General features: G+C 37.8%; 1 protein-coding gene across 2 annotated transcripts in view; it reads right to left on the minus strand.

Moving 5' to 3' along the window:
* The window catches only part of LOC100624136 (ankyrin repeat domain-containing protein 45), a 119,366-nt gene that overhangs the window by 68,885 nt on the left and 31,605 nt on the right, over positions 1 to 18,876 (minus strand). The window contains exons 6-9 of one of the 2 annotated variants that reach the window (XM_021063653.1): positions 7,245 to 7,448; positions 5,042 to 5,142; positions 3,550 to 3,678; positions 1,656 to 1,821 (exon numbers count right to left, since the gene is read on the minus strand). In XM_021063653.1, the coding sequence (XP_020919312.1) occupies positions 1,656 to 1,821; positions 3,550 to 3,678; positions 5,042 to 5,142; positions 7,245 to 7,448 (600 nt within the window). Of the gene's footprint in view, positions 1 to 1,655; positions 1,822 to 3,549; positions 3,679 to 5,041; positions 5,143 to 7,244; positions 7,449 to 10,967; positions 15,226 to 18,876 lie in introns of those variants that run through there. The other variant, XM_013989610.2, reaches the window with a different exon arrangement.

An 18,876-nucleotide genomic window follows, 5' to 3' on the forward strand; every position in this document is an offset into this window, starting at 1 on the left:
ATAATTAATTTTACTTGAGACTGGCCCACAGCTCCATGAACTCAAAGCCTCAAGTTATTATTTTTACTAAGACTTCGTATTTTATCTTTTACAAGCTCCCATTCCAGATCTGTTTTCAAGTGAAAAACTGCTCAAGTCCTGTGCACTCTCTTTAAACAGGTAATGAATAGACAAGTCCCTTTTAACTTGCATGTGAACATCTTTTTTCAGTGCGTTAGTCCACCTCAGACTTAGGTAGTGCAAGGGCGCTACATGAAACAAAGCACCATTTACACTGTAGGAATTGCAGTTCTGTGTATTATGATAATTTTAGGCATATGGAAAAATATTTTTCCTTTAAAAAGCAATGTTTTTGACAATTAGATAGAAAGGATCATTTATATCAGTCACAAAAAGGACACATGTGGTGGCTCTGTCAATAGCATAAATAAGTGAGAGTGATTTTTTTCCCCATAAAAACAAGACACATTTGTCCTATTAGGTAAAAATGCCACTGAATCCAGAACCATGTACCCCCTGAGTATTACTGACGTAAAGAAAATATCAACTAAGAGGGAGATAATTTTACTAGTTTTATTTTAAAGAAATAGAAGCCTTTCTACTCCATTCCCTTTTTTGAAAAAAATTTTGAATATGGAAACTGCAATAAATATTTAAAGTTTATAGTTAGACCCTCTTACAGTCAGAGATTGCAGAAAAGGGAGCAGAAAAAAGAATTCAGTGAATAAAACAAGTGGCAACACAAATGCCTAAAAGAGAAAAACAGGTGAAAGAAAAACAGAAAAAATTACATTTAGAGGAAAAAGGGGGAAAAAAGAGAAGAGGATCAAACTCTTAGAGAAATATCTGGTGAAAATTTACAATATCACCACTAAAAGCATTTTAAAACCTACTATGTTTTCTCAACTGTAAGTAAAAATGGGAGTTTCACCTGCCAGAAAGGTTGGAGGTGTCCCACTCCAATCATAAGGCAATGTATTTCCACTAAATATAACTGACACCTTAAAACTGATTAAATATTTCTGAGTCAAAAACTGAACTCATAGCATCTAACCATTTTAGTTTTCACCGCTGTGTTAAAAAAACATGACAACAGGGGGATGGTTCAGAGTGAAATTACCTTTTACCAAATAAGATGGATAGTAGTACAGAACATCTAACCCTCTTAAGAATACGCTTTTATTGGATAACCTATTTACCAGACTATAATTTCGCCCTATTTCTTTCATATAAACTACAATTTCCCCTACCCTCTGCCCAATTTAACTGCTCCAAAATAAAGGCAGTTCTAACAAGAGGTATGGAGGCCTTGAAAAAGTTCCATTAGGGGTGGGTAGAGCCTCTCTTTTGGCTTAGAATTCAATGGGATGGAATAGAATGGTAATTTTTATCACTTTGGAGAAAGATCACATTTTCTTCTTGAAAATATTATTTGAGATTATAATTTTTGTTATTTATCCCAGATCCCAGACTGTCTTATTGACTTTGCATACCTCAAGTCAGTCAATGCTCCATCTCCAAGAAAAAAAAAAAAAAAAAAAAAAACAGCACAAATATCTACTCGGGTGGATGAACAACTTGTCCAAGAAAAATATTATCAAAATAAAATAATATATCTTCTTATCTTCAAAATAAGGGAAACGAATCTGACATACCAATAGTTTTCAGTGAATTCACAGAATGAACAGGATCTGTAATGCCAAGAGTCATGCTAAAGAGTAGGCAAGACTGCAAATCCCAGGAATCTTTGTTGAATTTCAGAACCACATATCCAATTATGATGAATGCTGTAGAAAAGCTAATTAATCCAGTTAACAAGACCTGTGAAACCAATTCATAACACAGAATTAGACTTAACAGCTAACAAGTCACGACTGCGTTTACTTATGTAAGAAGCAGACCCTGGAGTTCCCATCTCGTGGCTCAGTGGTTAACAAATCCAACTAGGAACCATGAGGTTGCAGGTTCGATCCCTGGCCTTGCTCAGTGGGTGGGGGATCCGGCGTTTCGGTGAGCTGTGGTGTAGGTTGCAGATGCAGCTCAGATCCCACACTGCTATGGCTCTGGTGTAGGCCAACGGCTACAGCTCTGATTCGACCCCTAGCCTGGGAACCTCCATATGCCGAGAGAGTGGCCCAAGAAATGGCAAAAAGCCAGAAAAAAAAAAAAAAAAAAAAAAAAAAGCAGACCCTGGTTATATATTTTAAGCAATTACCCTGGACGATATTAAAAGGTATTTGAGTTTACCTGCCTCAAAGAAACCATCTCTTCCAAGCAAATGAGATTCTACCTTATTGTGAAAAGACCAGTAAACCAATCTTTCCTGTTTTTCCAGCTTAACAGTTCTTGACATCAAAATGTTCTAAAATAAAATGCAAATTTCTCTTGCTTCTGTGTAAAACATTTCCTGGTTTCCTCAGTGATGATCTGCAAGGCTTCAGGCAGAAAGAGAGGTAAAACAATGGGCAAAAAAGCACACGCCAGTTAATTTGGCACCTTCCTAAAAGTTTTCTAGAAGAAGCCATTCTCAGCAAATTTTTGTATTATTCCATTGCCCAACAGTTTTCTGATACTACCATCACAAATTAACTTAAAAATAAAAGCCTTACTTGGGACAAAGGGTAGCTAAATAATGAGGGAAAAAATTAATTAGCAAAATAATAAACTCCTACACAAATCAAAGAGTTGATATACAAAGCATATTCTCTGATCACAATGTGATATGAGAACTGATCATTAAAAAGCCATATTTGGGCAGTTCCCTCGTGGCTCAATGGGTTAAGAATCTGACCTCGTCACTGCTGTGACTCTGGCTACAGCTATAGTGTAGGTTCAATCCCTGGTCCCTGACTCTGGCCCCTGCATGCCAGAGGAGAGGTCCAAAAAAAAAAAAAAAAAAAAATAGCCATATTTGGATATTTAAAAACAACTTCTAGGTAATTAATGGGTCAAAGAAAAGGTTATAATAAAATTTAAATAGGAAGTATGATAATGAAAGCACTAAAAATCTAAACATGTGGGATGAAGCTGAAAAGTAGTTACAGGAAAATTTAAAACCTTAAATGCACAAAATACAAAAAATGAAAAAGCTAAAAGTCAATTAGCTAATATTTAACTCAAGATGTCAGAAAAAGTACAGAACAAAATCAAAGAAAATAAAACATTTTTAAAAGAAAAATAAAATAGTCTGGCAAGCATGATTAAGAGAAAGAGAGAAGACATAAAGAAAACAACCAAAGCAGTGAAAGTAGACAAATCTAGAGACAGTTGACAGGATCTGGGTTCTGCCATTTTTCAGTCCTGTGACCTTTGAACTACACCCTGCTTATGTGTGAAAGGGAGATGACATTAACTCAGTGCCTCGTCACAGTGGTCACTCAGCAAATATTCATTCCTTCTCCCTCCCCTCAACTCTCTTTAAGTAGTGGTTCTGCAGAATGAGGAGGATAAAGCAACTGAAAGTGTGATTTGTGAATTATTATTAGACAGATTCTCATCAACATGAATAAGCAAGAATGGACCATAATTAGTGTTAAGATGTGTTCTTACCTGCCAAAACACATTCTTGAGTATATAAAAATCCACATCCAATGCAGCCATAAATATAATTAAAGGTGAAAAATAACAATAGAGTGAAAAACTTGGTGTTCTTAGAAGAGGGTAGATGATTCGGTGCACCTAAACTAACAAAGGCAAGCAAGAAATTAGTTTGCTGACATTTTGAAGTATTAGAAATTAGGTTGATGCTCTGCCAATCAATACAATTTGTACAACATTCCAATTTGTAACTAATGAGAGATTATCTGCAAGGCCAGTCCTGGGGGTCTTATGGTAGATTTCTTGACCTAACTGTCCAGATGAGTTAAATCCATAGTCCTCCACTCACTGGAAAATTGGATGAGTTCAGGCTACAAGAACATAGTTTGTGGCAAGTAATCAGTGACCCCTGAGATCATTCTGAGTGGTTCACAGATAATTATTTTTTATTTGACTCTAAGATATTTACTCTACTTTGCATAAGAAGGAAAAAAGAACTTCACATGGATACTGGTGACTTCACGGTCAGCTTAGGATTTTAAAATCTTTCAATGGGTCAAATATAGAAAAATAATACATAGACAATAATACAGATTGTATTGTATATTGTATATGTAGGACATAAATCATGAAGTTCTACACAAATGAATGGAAAACACAGCAATAATGACTGAAGTGCTGTAAATATTCCCTCCTAAAGTCTCTTGCCCAATTAAAAGCTTAAGATTCCTTATTTAACATCTCTGTGCCTCAGTTTCCTTATCAGTAAAAAGGGAATAGAGTACCTACTTACATTGATGTAAGGATGAATGAATTAACTCAAGAGTTAATAAGTTAAATTAATTTAAATGAAACAAAGCACTAAAAAGTGAGCCTGGCACATAGTAAACACTCAAGAGATGTTAGCTGGTAGTGGTGGTGGTGTTTCAGAAGAGTAACAAGAGGCGTTTACAATTTTAGAAAGGTACAAGCTCTGTCTCCAGGTTTTTTTTTTAAATAATAGAATGAGTGAAGAAATGGTTGTTGATTACACCACTATGTATTTGAAATCAAGTTTTAAGAAACTAATGAAAATTTTCTTGGATCTACATTATGTTTTATATGATGCCAGTTTTGCATTCAATCTGGCAGTTAGACAAGAGCAACCATTCATCCTGACTGTGACTGCTGCCTTCTGTCACTAGAGTCTCCACGAGTGTTGAAGACAACAGCACAGAAGAATCCAGTATGTGTACAGGGGAAGGAAACAGCAAAGACTGCAGGCAGATGGTGAAGAACCCAAGAATGCAGTCACATTTTACTTCCAAATTATTGCTTTATTTTAAGCCTAACTTATGTCTCTTTTCTTGGATGGTTTTCCATTTTCAAAATGTTTAACACCAGATGAGTTTTTCTCAGTAGCTATTCACATTAAAAAAAAATTCCACTCATTCAGGGATAGGATGGGAGTTGATCTTGTTTTGGTCTTTGTTTTTTATTCTCTAATGTATCCTAGAGACATTACCTGAATTGAACTGTAGGCCAGTTGTCCTACCAAAAATCCAAATAGAGAAAGAATCATCAAGACAATGACTTCAGAATTCTTTAAAAATGCTCTCAGAAGTCCTAAAAAATAATACATACATGGGTTATTTAGACATAAAGTATACAGATCTAGCAATCCCACTCCTCGGCATCGAAAAGACACATGTACTCCAATATTCATTGCAGCACTATTTGCAATAGCTAAGAGATGGAAACAACCTAAATGTCCATCGACAGAGGAGTGGATCAAGAAGATGCGGTACATATACACAGTGGACTATTACTCAGCCATTAAAAGGAACGAAATACCAGCATTTTTAGCAACATGGATGGACCTAGAAACTATCATGCTAAGTGAAGTCAGTCAGACAATGAGGCACCAACATCAAATGCTTTCACTGACATGTGGAATCTGAAAAAAGGACACAATGAACTTCTTTGCAGAATAGATACTCACAGACTTTGAAAAACTTACGGTTTCCAAAGGAGACAGGTTGGGGGGTGGGGGGAATGCGCTGGGGGTATGGGATGGAAATACCTTAAAACTGGATTGTGATGATCATTATACAACTATAAATGTAATAAATTCATTGAGTAATAAAAAATAAGAAAATTAAAAGCTGACTAAAAAATTTAAAAAATAAAAATTGAAAACAATATTCCATCTCTCTATGTATTTAATTTTAAACTTCCTCTGAGTGTCCTATTATTATGAATAAAAACTGACATCTGTTACAAATGCTGTCTCAAGTACAAGACACATAATGAGGCATCACTCATAGGTCAATGTGGAAACTGTTGAAGTTCTCTAAGCTACAGCAACATTATTCTATAGTTTTCCTAAAAGCCAAATATACTTTTAACTATCTAATCCTAGCGAAAAATTTTCACCTGCCAAGTGTCAAAAGACACTAGTTATTCTGTCACATATTAGACAAAATAGACTTTAAAACGAAGGCCATAAAGAAAGACAAAGAATAACATTTTCTTACTTTAAAACTCCCTACTCTATTCAGCTCATTCCCTCCAAAGGCAATATATAGACTATAATGCAATTAGTTTATGCCTCAGACAAGACCCACTGGCATCTCAAATTCTGCATTTCCTGCCTTCCAGCTATAGGTCATGACAAATCAGTAAATCAGTAAATATTTTCTGTATACTTGTTATGCATAAGGCTAGATAAAGAAATGTTTCTCTTATTATTTCTACAATCCATTTACTGCTGGAGAACTTGTCTCTATGTAATCAAAAAGGATCCAAAGCTAGTGAAATGCATGGTCAACAGCATCTATAGTACCTAAAGGGACCAAGCTCATTAATGAGTATCTTAAAGACCCCAGAGAAAGCAATTTCATCTCCTGACACGAGTAAAATTGAAGAAGTTCTTTACATGTGTTTGCATCATTGCTTCTTTATAATCTGCCTAGTTCTGGAAAGGATTTCCAAGCACCTGACATTTTTCCCCAAATAAAAACAATTTTAAGGGAACTAGAAAATTTTCTCTAATCACTAGCATTGAAATGTGGAATAAAGGTCTGTGTTTTTTAATATGTTACCTACATGAGTATCACTCAGCACTCCTATTAACCTATTAAATTCTTAAATTTTTTAAGAGACACTTGCAAGTGAAGTTTTCCTAATTCCCTACTAGGGGGTGGGGTGGGTGGTACACCTTCTCTAAAGAAGCACTTCAAAAGCTATACTAGAATGGACAAAATTAATGACATCAACTAAGAAAATTGTGAACAATATATCTGGATTCTATTTGCCCCATCTACCTTGCCCTCACCTCAGATACTTTGATCAGGTTAAGACTGGCAGACCAGACAGTGTAAGCCAGGCAGTGCAAGGCGCTCCCTCTCCCTTGTTACCAGAGATTCTAGACCAAATCTTTTATAGTTACACTACTGATATTCCATTGTAATTATTTGTTTGCCTGTCTCCCCTGTGAGAAGACTCCTTGCAGTGAAGGACTGTGTTATTCTCCACCCTGTTGTACCCAGAAAATGAAGTCACTGAATGAAGGCAAGTAGTGTAGATCATACTTATAATTAAATGAAACAAGACAGATAGCATTCACTCACATCTTATAATCTCATTGGTCCCCTACTTTTGTTGCACTTGTGAGGAGATTTAAAAACAAAAACAAAAAACAAAAAAATTTAAAAAAAACCACCTACCTCCCAAAACAATAGTAGAACATACAAGAACTGGGAAATACACCTTTTCGATAGTATAGTCAGCTGACCTTCCACAGAGTAAATCAGGTCTGTTACCTTCTTCTTGTGCCCAGAAGGACAGGTTTGGGTTTTGCATTGTTTTTTCAGTCTCAATTGATGAACCTGGATGAGTTACTGTTGACACTTTGACTAGTACAGACTCACCTGTTATGATACACAGAAAGGAAGAAAATAAGACTTGCTAAGACCTAAGCCATCCGCATTCTTCCTACCCTAGATTACACTACTCTCAGATCTGAGCACGTTTCTTCTTGCCACAAGTACACATCAATATCTCCTGATACACTTTTGCTCTAAGAACATTTTTTAGGAACACTAGTAGCAGTGACAGCGCTTCTTCCTCATGCTGCTACATGTGTATGGGGAACGATTGTGCCGATTTTTCCATTTACTATTTATTGTACAACATGGTAATGGTTGCCTTCCCTATTGGACAGTGAGTTTCTCAAGGACCAAGACTGACTACTAATTTCCCTTAAGGCTGTGCACACAATATATAGCACATAATAGGCTCTCCATAAATATTTGATGAACTGAACTTCTAGAATTTTCTCATACTGTTGCAATCCCTTGTCCCCTTTTTCCACCCTCAGGCCCCTTCAAATCCAAAATGGCAGATGTGGAAACAAGGTCAAAGTTAAGTCACATCACTTAAAGGTTAGGAATGGGGAGGATGTAAATAACCAAAAAACAAAGGAAAAGTCTTAAGCTGAGGTTTGATCATATGGTACATTTGAGTGAATTAGAAAAAGTCCCCCTTCCTCACAACACAGCACATGGCTTGGCATGTAAATAACAGGCTAGATTTCAGCCCAAATACCCATCCCACCCCTCGGCTGCTGCTCCTCTGTGGGACATACACTGCACAAATATAGGTGAGGGTCCTGAGATGTACTCACTCTCTTTTTTTTTTACAGTCTTACCTGCAGCATATGGAAGTTCCCAGGCTAGGTGTTGAATCAGAGATGTAAGTGCTGGCCTACACCACAGCCAAAGCAACAACGGATCCGAACCACATCGGTGAACTACACTGCAGCCTGCGGCAACTCCAGATCCTTAACTACTGAGCAAGGCCTCGGATCGAATCCATATCCTCATGGAGACTATGTTGGATTCTTAACACTCTGAGCCACAGCAGGAACACCTCTTTCACTTTTCCTTGCAGCTAGCTTTAACCTAAAATTCCTAGAGGTTCCTAAAGTATCCTTAATAATATTTGGAGCTCATCTTTGCATCTTTGTTCTGTACTTGTTTTATCTACAAGCCACAATGATTCTGCTGTGAAGTAGATGGTGGGCCAGAAAGGAGATTCAAAATGTTTTATCTTCAAATTGCCTTACCTCTCCCTCAAGCAGCTCTTCAGTTCCTCGGCACTTTCAGAGCCTATTATCCCCTCTTGTCAGGACAGCATCACTCTCAAATCAAGTTCTCCCAACCACCAACACCAGCAATACCTTCTGCCAAAACTAAGCTGGTTTAGAGTTGAAATCAAGGTGAAATTACTCGAAAATCACAAACAGTGCTCAGCTGGGCATCTGTTTGCCAGAGACAGTACTGCCAACTGAAATCACACCAAAAGCTATTTCCATGCCTAATTCCTATTGGTTTCTTGCTGACTTACTTTTATTCTGATTGGCTCAAGCTGTGTCTGTATTCACAACAGTTTTAACTGATTTTCTTTGACTGACAGTGGTTGAAATGGTCATTGATCATACAGACAGAACCTCCTCCTATATATTTTTTAAATATATACTGTTTTTCTTTTTTCAACCTTAACCCTTTTCCATACTGCCCTGTCTCCCGACTTTTTCATTCATCCCTTTCTATTTTCTCTTTTTTTTTCTTTCCTTTTTCTTCAATGGAGTCTCTCACTCCCGTTTTCCTCCTTAACTCCTACTTGTCATAGGCTTTTTGTCCTTAATTTGAAGGAACAATACCACCCATACTTCACAGGAGGACAAAGTTCCATGATACCAAACATGCTATTTTTGCCTCAAATCTAATCATTAAAAACAAATACAGTATAAAATTAAGCAAATGAACTATTTATTAATCAATTTGTAGTTTAGTTTCAAGAAAGTTATTTTGTGACAATGAAATTCAAGGAAACTTTGATAAATAAAAGTCCCAATTCCTACTTGAGATTAAATGGTTTCAGTCAACAGCTCTATGTCTGCCCCTGACTGCAACAACTACCCTTAGCACTCTTGCACCATTCCCCCTAAATGTTTGCTTTATATCATTTTGTTGCTGTTATCTGGTATGGTTCTTTTAAACCACTTGACCCATCCCATAAATCCCAAGGACCAAGGTTTCTTTTTAAGTTGTCTTATTCACAGACTGTCTTCTGAGAGACCCATTCCTTACTCATTCCCTTTCTCCCAATTTCATCTTAACCTTATCCATACTGCTTGTCACCTTGATTTCTCTCCTCCACAGCAATGCCTCAGATCGATTTCAATAATGCCTGAGTTCTAGCTAGTTCCTATCCTACTGCTGTCCCCTCAGGCTCATTTGGTTCATCTAGACCCTATAGGTAAGACTCATGCAGTTTTACATTTCAAAAGTCAGACTGTCCATGACTTTTGGAAAAATCCTCAGACCTCAAGAAAACTTGGACTAAATTCATAGAGTTGGCTCTAGGTTATATATAGTTCTGAGAGGTAGAGATAGCACATAACTAAAACACAGAGATAATCAGATTTTCCTCCATAACAATATTTGCCATAGAGCTAAAATAGAAAGCAATAAATGCATATTGCACCATTTTTGGTGGAGCCATGTGAGTAGACTTAAGTAGCCCTGAGAGAGCTTCCCAGTATGTCTCCATCCAACCTCTATTCTGATGATAGGCACGGAACAGGTTGGTTGGTCATAGCTCCCATTGCCTTGAGATTATACATATCATTACTGGGAGAGAAGTGTTCTCTTTCCATTTGAGCTTAGCTGTGGTAATGACTGCCTACAGCAACTAGAGGTTGTCTTCCCAGCTGCACTGAGAAGTCTGAGGCTGAGGAAAACCTTTTCAAGGAGAGACACTTCCATGACATACCATGCGGATATCTCTGAGGTCTTAAAAAAATGACCTCACAATTCTGCCTGAGATTTCAGAAGCCATTTCTTAGTTTGAGAGCTTCTGCCATGTAGAAAGGCTAGGAATGAGACATAATTTTATTTTCAAACCCAGCAAGTACTGGATCTTTTATATTTCTTTTAAATTTTATTTGAAAACTGAACTGTTCCTTTTTGGCTCGAACCTCTGCTCTCATATTTTAGCAGGGGAAGTCAGGTGGAACAAGAACACTGTCTGGAAAAGCCCCTAGCAGGATCACTGAGTTCCTTACTTAGACAACAGTGTGGCTAAACTTATCACTGTCACATAACAAGGGTCCCTTTCCTGCAACTTCTAATAAAAATTTCCTCTCTTTTCTATAAATCCCCACTAATAGTCTCTTAGATTGCCTTAAAGATTCTGCTAATAATCTATTCAAGGTCATTCAGGCTTTCACTAACACTCTCCTCTGGCCCCTTTCAGTTTCTAGCCACCGCCCAATCCCAAAAATGCAATGCCACATGTTTTATAGTTTATTACGCCAATTTTTCACTTTCACACGCCAAAATTTATATATTATATATCACTGTGTAACAAACAGACCAAACTTAGTAGTTTAAAACAACAACAATCATTTATTTAGCTGAAATCTACAATTCTGGCAGGGCTCAACAGAGGCTTGTCTCTGTTCCATACAGCATCAGCTGTGATAGCTCAACTGGAGGACCGCTTCCAAGATGACCACTCCTATCACTGATGACTGCTGTCTGGAGCTCAGCCAGGCCTCCTGTCCATATGAGTCTCTCCACAGGCTGGTTTCCAAGGAGCATCTCAAGAGAACTAGGTGGAAACTGTATCACCTTTTATCTTACACGATCTATGGAAATCACACAGTTATCACTTCCACTGTGGTCACAGGCCTGCACAGGTTCAAGAGGAGAGAACAGAGACCCACCTCTCACACGAGAAGGTCATGACCACATTGTAAGAAGAGTATGTGGGATGGGAGGTGTGGCCATCTTGGAAAATACAATCTATCACAAATTCCATTAAACATGGGGGGCGGGATTGTCAGCCCTTTACGTTGGGGTGTCATGTTAGCAGTCTGCCTGCTTTAGCTTAGTCTAAAGCAGTAGTTCTCAAAGGATGAACTATAGGCCAGTTGTGATCCATGACAGAAGTTCCATCATATACGGCAAAATGAAAACAAAAAAGTCTATGGTAAAATTTATTCAACTTAAAGGGTAGAACCTTATACTGAGGTAACATCCTCCCTTCTTACAGTGTTAGAATGTCTTTTCTTTCATTAAATAATAGTGATAGCAGAGAGTAGTTGTTTTCTTAATGACGTCATACCAACCTCCTTTTTTTTTTTTTTTTTACATTTTTTCAATGAAGAAATAAAAAAGCCTAAGGAACTACTGTCTAGAAGTTATCAGAAACCGAACACAGCCTTTGCTTTACTACCTCTCAAATACTGTGATTTAATTTACCTGTATGCACTTTGAAATAGTAACTAATTACTCTGAGTGTTCAGAAAAAGCCATGCAGCTGCCTGAGTAACAGCTCAGACTCAGAGCATAAGGGCATTTCATACTCCTGTGACTACAACTATAGTTCAATGCAACAATATGTCACAAGACATACTGTGTATCTCTCAAAACATACTAAAGCCATAGACACAAATGTATATTCAGATCCTCATATCAATAAAATCTTTGAAGTGAAATCCAGAAGTCCCTAGGTTCACATGCCTAAAAAGTAGTACAGCATGGGAGTTCCCACTGTGGCTCAGTGGTTAACGAATCCGACAGGAACCATGAGGTTGCAGGTTCGATCCCTGACCTTGCTTAGTGGGTTAGGGATCCGGCGTTGCCCTGAGCTGTGGTGTAGGCCGCAGATGCAGCTCGTTGCCCTGAGCTGTAGTGTAGGCTGCAGATGCAGCTCGGATCCTGCATTGCTGTGCTCTGGCGTAGGCTGGCGGCTACAACTCTGATTACACCCCTAGCCTGGGAACCTCCATATGCCATGGGTGTGGCCCTAGAAAAGACAAAAAAGACCAAAAAAAAAAAAAAAAAAAAAAGGAGTACAGCATGCAAGACAAAGGTTAAAAAAGAGATTAGAGAAGAAACTAGATACACCATCAGAAGGCTGGATGCTTTTGTGTCTTGTCTTCTAGAGGAGCAGGAGTTGAAATGGGGTTCTGACACAAGAAAAATATGGAGATAAGGATTCAGGAGTCATTTTTTATACAAGTGAACAAGCTCTATAAGTGAATAAAGACTACAGAGTTCTGTGAATAAGGTGGCACTGAAAGAATTCATTCACAACTATTACTTACTAATTTACTATGTTATAGGCTCTTTAGGAATGAAGAAAAACAGGACAAAGCCCCCACTCTCAAAGAGTTCATAGTTCACATGGGAAGACAAACATGTGAACAATTAAATAGACTAGAGTATGAGGCTGTTAATGAGGTGCCCCAATGAGGGAGGGATTAGTTCTTCCTAACAACAGGGGTAGAGGTCACGGGGAAGAGAATTACAGACGCTGAAGGATCAGGATTAACTTTTTTTTCAACCTTACTGAGTTATAACTGACATATACAATTGCAAGGATTAATTTTTGAAAAGTTTCTGTAGCTGGAGGCAGATGAAGAAGAGGAGTTGGTGTCTTAGTCCGGTCAGGATGCTATAACACCACCATAAACTTGGTACCTTATAAAAAACAAATTTATTTTCTTATACTTCTGGAGGCTGGCAAGTCCAAGACCATGATGCCAGCAGATGCTCTGTCTAGTGATGGATGTCTTTTTGCTCTAACCTCATATGGTACAAGGAGCAAAGGAGCTATCTAGGGCCTCTTTCATGAGGGCTTAATTCCATTCCTGAGAGCTCAGCCTCACCACCTAATCACCTCCCAAGGTCTCCACCTCCTAATACTCGTACATTGGGCACTAGATCTCAAACTGGGGGGGTGGGGGCACAAACATATTCATAGCAGCTGCTGAAAACAGAAAAGTAGTTTGTAAGAAAGTAAAGGAACCATAATAACATAAAGGTGCCAATATGAGTTTCAAGGAGAAAATATTAGTGACTACACCAAAAGCTACAAAAAAATTAAGAATAAAAGACTTAAATATTAATAAAGGAGAGAGAGGTTTATTTTCTACTCAAAGTCTCTAGAAATGCCTTGGTCTTATCTAGGAATCTTTGAAGTGAGATTGAGAAATCCTTCCCTAATCACCAGGACTGGAAAGCAATGTCATATTCAAGATAAAAGTTCAGGAAATGTAGAATTAGAACAGAAATGACAAAAATGGCACCTAGCATTTTTCCAAATTATCCCAGTGCTTAAAGATAATGTATTTCTTACAATCTACAATATCAAGAGAATGGCACAAACACAGGTCTCTTTCTTTTCATTACACCACCAACACCCACTGGATCTACCAGAGAGGGGAGTGAGAGTTATTGCTCTGTTCTTCTGTTTAAGGCAACTGAAATGGAATTGCTCATACATAAACAAAGATCTCAAAACCTTAAAATTTGTGAGATGAATTTAAAACAGTGTTCCTCAAAACTACGGCTGAGAAAATGTCAACCGGAGTTCCCATCATGGCTCAGTGGAAATAAATCTGACTTGTATCCATGAGGATGCAGGTTTGATCCCTGGCCTTGCTCAGTGGGTTAAAGATCTGGAGTTGCCGTGAGCTGTGGTGTAGGTCACAGATATGGATCTGGCGTTGCTGTGACTGTGGCATAGGCTGGCAGCTACTGCTCTGATTCAGCCCCTGGCCGGAACCTCCATATGCTACGGGTGGGGCCCTAAAAAAAGAAAAAAAAAGAAAGAAAGAAAGAAAATGTCAACCAATAAGGAATTACTGAATTGCCCATTTCTTTTCCTTCCTCTCTACAGTGAAAAACTAGCTTTCAGGGCAGGACAAAGAAGGGAATAATTTTCTCTCTGTAAAACTTTTCCAGAAAATCAGAGTCATAGAAGGTTCAGGGGCTCTCAGACAAACAAGAACAAAGGACATTCCAAATCACTGATATGAAACCATCAATGACAGTTAAAACCTACATAATATAAAACAGAAGGGAAAATAGCATCCATTTATAATAACTATATCACCAAATGGAATCCATTTATAATAAATGTATTGCCAAAACTACAGAATAGGGGAAATCTAAGTATAAAAAGAGATCTGTGTTTATTAAATTTAGAAGGAGATTAAAGATAAAGAAACGAGATTTACTAAGAGACTGTATCCTACCTTAAAGGTGAATTTTAATTTGGACATAGGAAATAAATAGCTGTTTAATTTGAGGTCTGATCCAAACCATTCTTAACATTTCATTGCTCTAGAATGTTATCCCATAGCTTTCCATTTGAGAGAAGAAAAAATTTTTCCTCTGCAAATAGAAAATACGTCTTTTTTAAAAAGCAGAATTCCTCAGTGAAAGAGAAATTTCCTGCCTCAATTACACAGAAAATTGTTAGATTCTCCAAGCAGCTTTTAGAGCTTCATATGGTCTTTGAGAGGGAGTCATACACTGGTGCTCTCCGGAAGGAGCACGTGGAACTCACATGAGGCTGACTTGCAGGGGCAGAGGCAGGGCCAGAGAGTCTGTACATAAGCATGCTGAATGGAGTAAAACAAAACAAAGGTGATTTAATTTCATACTTGAACATTTTTATAAAACCCCACATCTATTTTCTTAACTTCAGTTGGCATGAATAGGTTTGCCTCTATAGACACTAGAAGAAAATGTGGCCTTTCTAAAAATGTATGTTCAGTAGAAGGTATGATCTTGGCTTCTTTTCTGATCATGGCTTAGAATACAGATTTGGCACTTTTCACTTGACCTGAAAGGAAGCAGATTTTTAAATAATTTCATTAGCTTGCAACAGAAAACAAAAATGAAGCCAATTTTTAAAACAATGGACATGAAATAAATCAGTATATCCAAGCCTGAACCAGTCATTAATGAAAACTTGGTGAGTCAATGCAAGCCTTTCCCCCTCCACCTTTTTTTATTTTTTTTAATATTTAAAGCTGTGAGGTCACAATTCTCATATAATCAGTACTACTGTTCCAAATTCTGCCATTAAACAGGGTGAATCTGAATAAACTGCTTAACCTCACGTGCCCGTACTTTCTTCGTTGTAAAGTAAGGAGGTCATTTCAGAGGTTCCATCAAGATTGAACACTTCTATAATATGAAGGTGTAAGACACCGGGTGCTTGGAGGGGATAGAGGGGACCTGAGGAGACATTTAACCCTTCCTGAGGGGTGAGAAGGGGAGGGAGGGTAGCTGGGCCAGACTAACAATACTGGTGGTCCAGCGGGGGAAGGTGGGAATTGAACCACATAACCAACAATTCAGGTCTCAACCTTCTTACTCCTGGACTATACTGGTCTCACTCCCTCTAGTCTCTTCTCCCTCCATTCCATTTTGCAAGGAAAACCAGATTATTTTCCACTACTTAATCCCTCTTCTCTTCTACTTCAAATAAAGCCTTTAATGCAACCCCCTGCTCTGAAAATAAATTACAAACTTCTAGCTTACAATCCAGTTCCTTTTTTTTTGGCTGCATCCACAGCATATGGAAGTAACTACGACAGGGATCCAACCCATGCCACAGCAGTGAACTGAACCACTGCAGTGACCACACTAGACCCTTAAATCACTGTGCCACACGAGAACTCCACAATACTGTACATTTAATCAAATGATTACAAGCTCACTTTCCAACTTTTTCTACTGTTCCTTAACTCCAACTCAACTACAATCAGCCAGATGGATCCTGACCACTTTTGTATTCCCACATCTTAAACTGTTATCGTCATATTGTGCTTTCATCCAGAATTCCCTTCCTATTCTACCACGGCTACCTATCTTTTCAGGCAATTCCTCTTCGTGATGCTTTCTCTTTATGCTTAGGCTTTTCGGAATATATACAGTACTTAGTTTATCTTTTCAAATACACATGTTTACTCACAAACTTGCTGGTGGAATCCTTAAAGACAAGAATAGTGCAAAGGCATCTGAGGGAACCTAAGAGAATGCTATGTGTATGTTCATTAGATGTTAGGTATCAGTGGCAAGGGATATTCTGTCATACTACCTAAAACAGATTAAGTGTCTCAACCTTTAAGAAAACACACACACACCTCTTTTTGATAAACACATATATCTTAGGTACTGGAACATCCACATTAGAAAGAATGAAGCTGAAATCCTACTTCACACCACATAAAAAATAACTTAAAATTGATCTCAGAACAAAATATAAGACCTAAAACTAGAAAACTCTTACAAAAAACCATAAATCTTGGTGACCTTGAATAAGGCAGTGTTTCTTAGACATGACACTTAAAGTACAATCAAAAGGGGGGAAAAAGGAAAAACAGATGAATTAGACTTCATCAAATTAAAGCCTTTTGTGCAAAGGACACAATTAAGAAAATGAAAAGATAATCTGCATAATGGGAGAAAATATGTGCAAATCACATATGCGATAAGGAGCTTGTGCCCAAGATACACAAAGAACTTTTATAATTCAACAATAAAAAGAAAAATGCAAACATGTGGAAATGATACAACATGCTACTGAAGTAAATCAAGGAAGAAAACAGAAAATGCCTCAAATCAGGTGAAAATGGAAACACAACTTTCCAAAATCTATGGGATGCAGCAAAGGTAATTCTAAGAGGAAAGGTTATATCAATTCAGACCTCCTCAAGACACAAGGAAAATCTCAAATAAACAACCTAACCTACCATATAAAAGAATTAGAAAAAGAAGAACAAAGCCCAAAGTCAGCAGAAGGAAGGGAATAATAAACACCAGAAAAGAAACAAATAAGAGAACCAAAAAAAAAAAAAAAAGAAGAAAAGATCAATGAAACCAAGAGCTGGTTGGTTGGTTGTTTGTTTTTTGTCTTTTTGCCTTTTTTAGGGCTGATTCCAGCGGCATATGGAGGTTCCCAGGCTAGGGGTCGAATCGGAGCTGTATCTGCAAGCCCACACCAGAGCCACAGCAACGCGGGATCCAAGCCACATCTGTGACCCACAGCACAGCTCACAGAAAGACTGGATTCCCAACCCACTGAGCAAGGCCAGGGATTGAACCCGCAAGCTCATGGTTCTTAGTCGGATTCGTTAACCACTGCGCCATGACAGGAACTCCAAGAGCTGTTTTTTTGAAAAGATAAATTTATAAACTCTTAGCCAGGCTCATCAGGAAAAAAAAGGAGAGGACTCAAATAAACAAAGTAAGAAATGAAGAGAAGAAATAACAACTAATATCACAAAGATACAAAATAAATCATAAAAAATACTATAGTTACATGCCAACAAAATTGGGCCACCTAGAAGAAATGGTCAAATTTCTTTAGACATACAACCATCAAAGACTGAATCAAAAAGAAGTAGACTATCTAAGCAAATCAATACCTAGTCATAAGATTGAATTGTAATAATAATAACAATAATAAAACTCCCAGAAAAACAAAAGACAGGACCAAATGGCTTCACAGGGGAATTCTACCAAACATATAAAGAGGAGTTAATATGGGCTATCTTTCCTTTTCTTCTCAAACTATTTCAAAACACTGAAGATGAGGGGACACTCCCAAATTCATTCTATGAGCCCATCATTACCATAATACCCAAACTAAAGATACTACAATAGGAGTTCCCGTCGTGGCGCAGTGGTTAACGAATCCGACTAGGAACCATGAGGTTGCGGGTTCCGTCCCTGCCCTTGCTCAGTGGGTTAACGATCCGGCGTTGCCGTGAGCTGTGGTGTAGGTTGCAGACGCGGCTCAGGTCCCGTGTTGATGTGGCTCTGGCATAGGCCAGTGGCTACAGCTCCGATTAGACCCCTAGCCTGGGAACCTCCATATGCCGTGGGAGCGGCCCAAAGAAATAGCAAAAAGACAAAAAAAAAAGATACTACAATAAAAGAAAATTACAAGCCAATACTTCTAATGACTATATATAAAAAATTCTCAATAAAATTTAGCATGCAAAATTTAAAAATTCATTAGAAGGATCATAGACCATGATCCAGCAGGATTTATTCCAGGAATGCAAGGATGGTTCAATACATGCAAATCAATCAATGTGATACACCACATTAACAAAAAGGATAAAATCGCACAATCATCTCAAAAGACACATAAAAAGCATATGCAGAACTCAACATCTATTCATGATAAAAATTCTCATCAAAATCCATAAAAAGGAATATATTCTGGACATAATAAAGGCCATTTATGACAAACCCACAATCAACATTATATTCAATGGTGAAAATCTAAAAGCTTTTCCTCTAAAATCAAGAATAAGACAAGGATACCTGCTCTCACCACTTCTATCTAACATAGCATTGGAAGTCCAAATTGCAGAAATCAGACAAGAAAAAGAAGTAAAATGCATGCAAATTGGGGGAAAAAAGTAAAATTGTCACTATTTGAAGATGACATGATACTATATACAGAAAACCCTAA

This window comes from Sus scrofa, chromosome 9, assembly GCF_000003025.6.
Source record: "Sus scrofa isolate TJ Tabasco breed Duroc chromosome 9, Sscrofa11.1, whole genome shotgun sequence".
Taxonomy (NCBI): Eukaryota; Metazoa; Chordata; class Mammalia; order Artiodactyla; family Suidae; genus Sus; species Sus scrofa.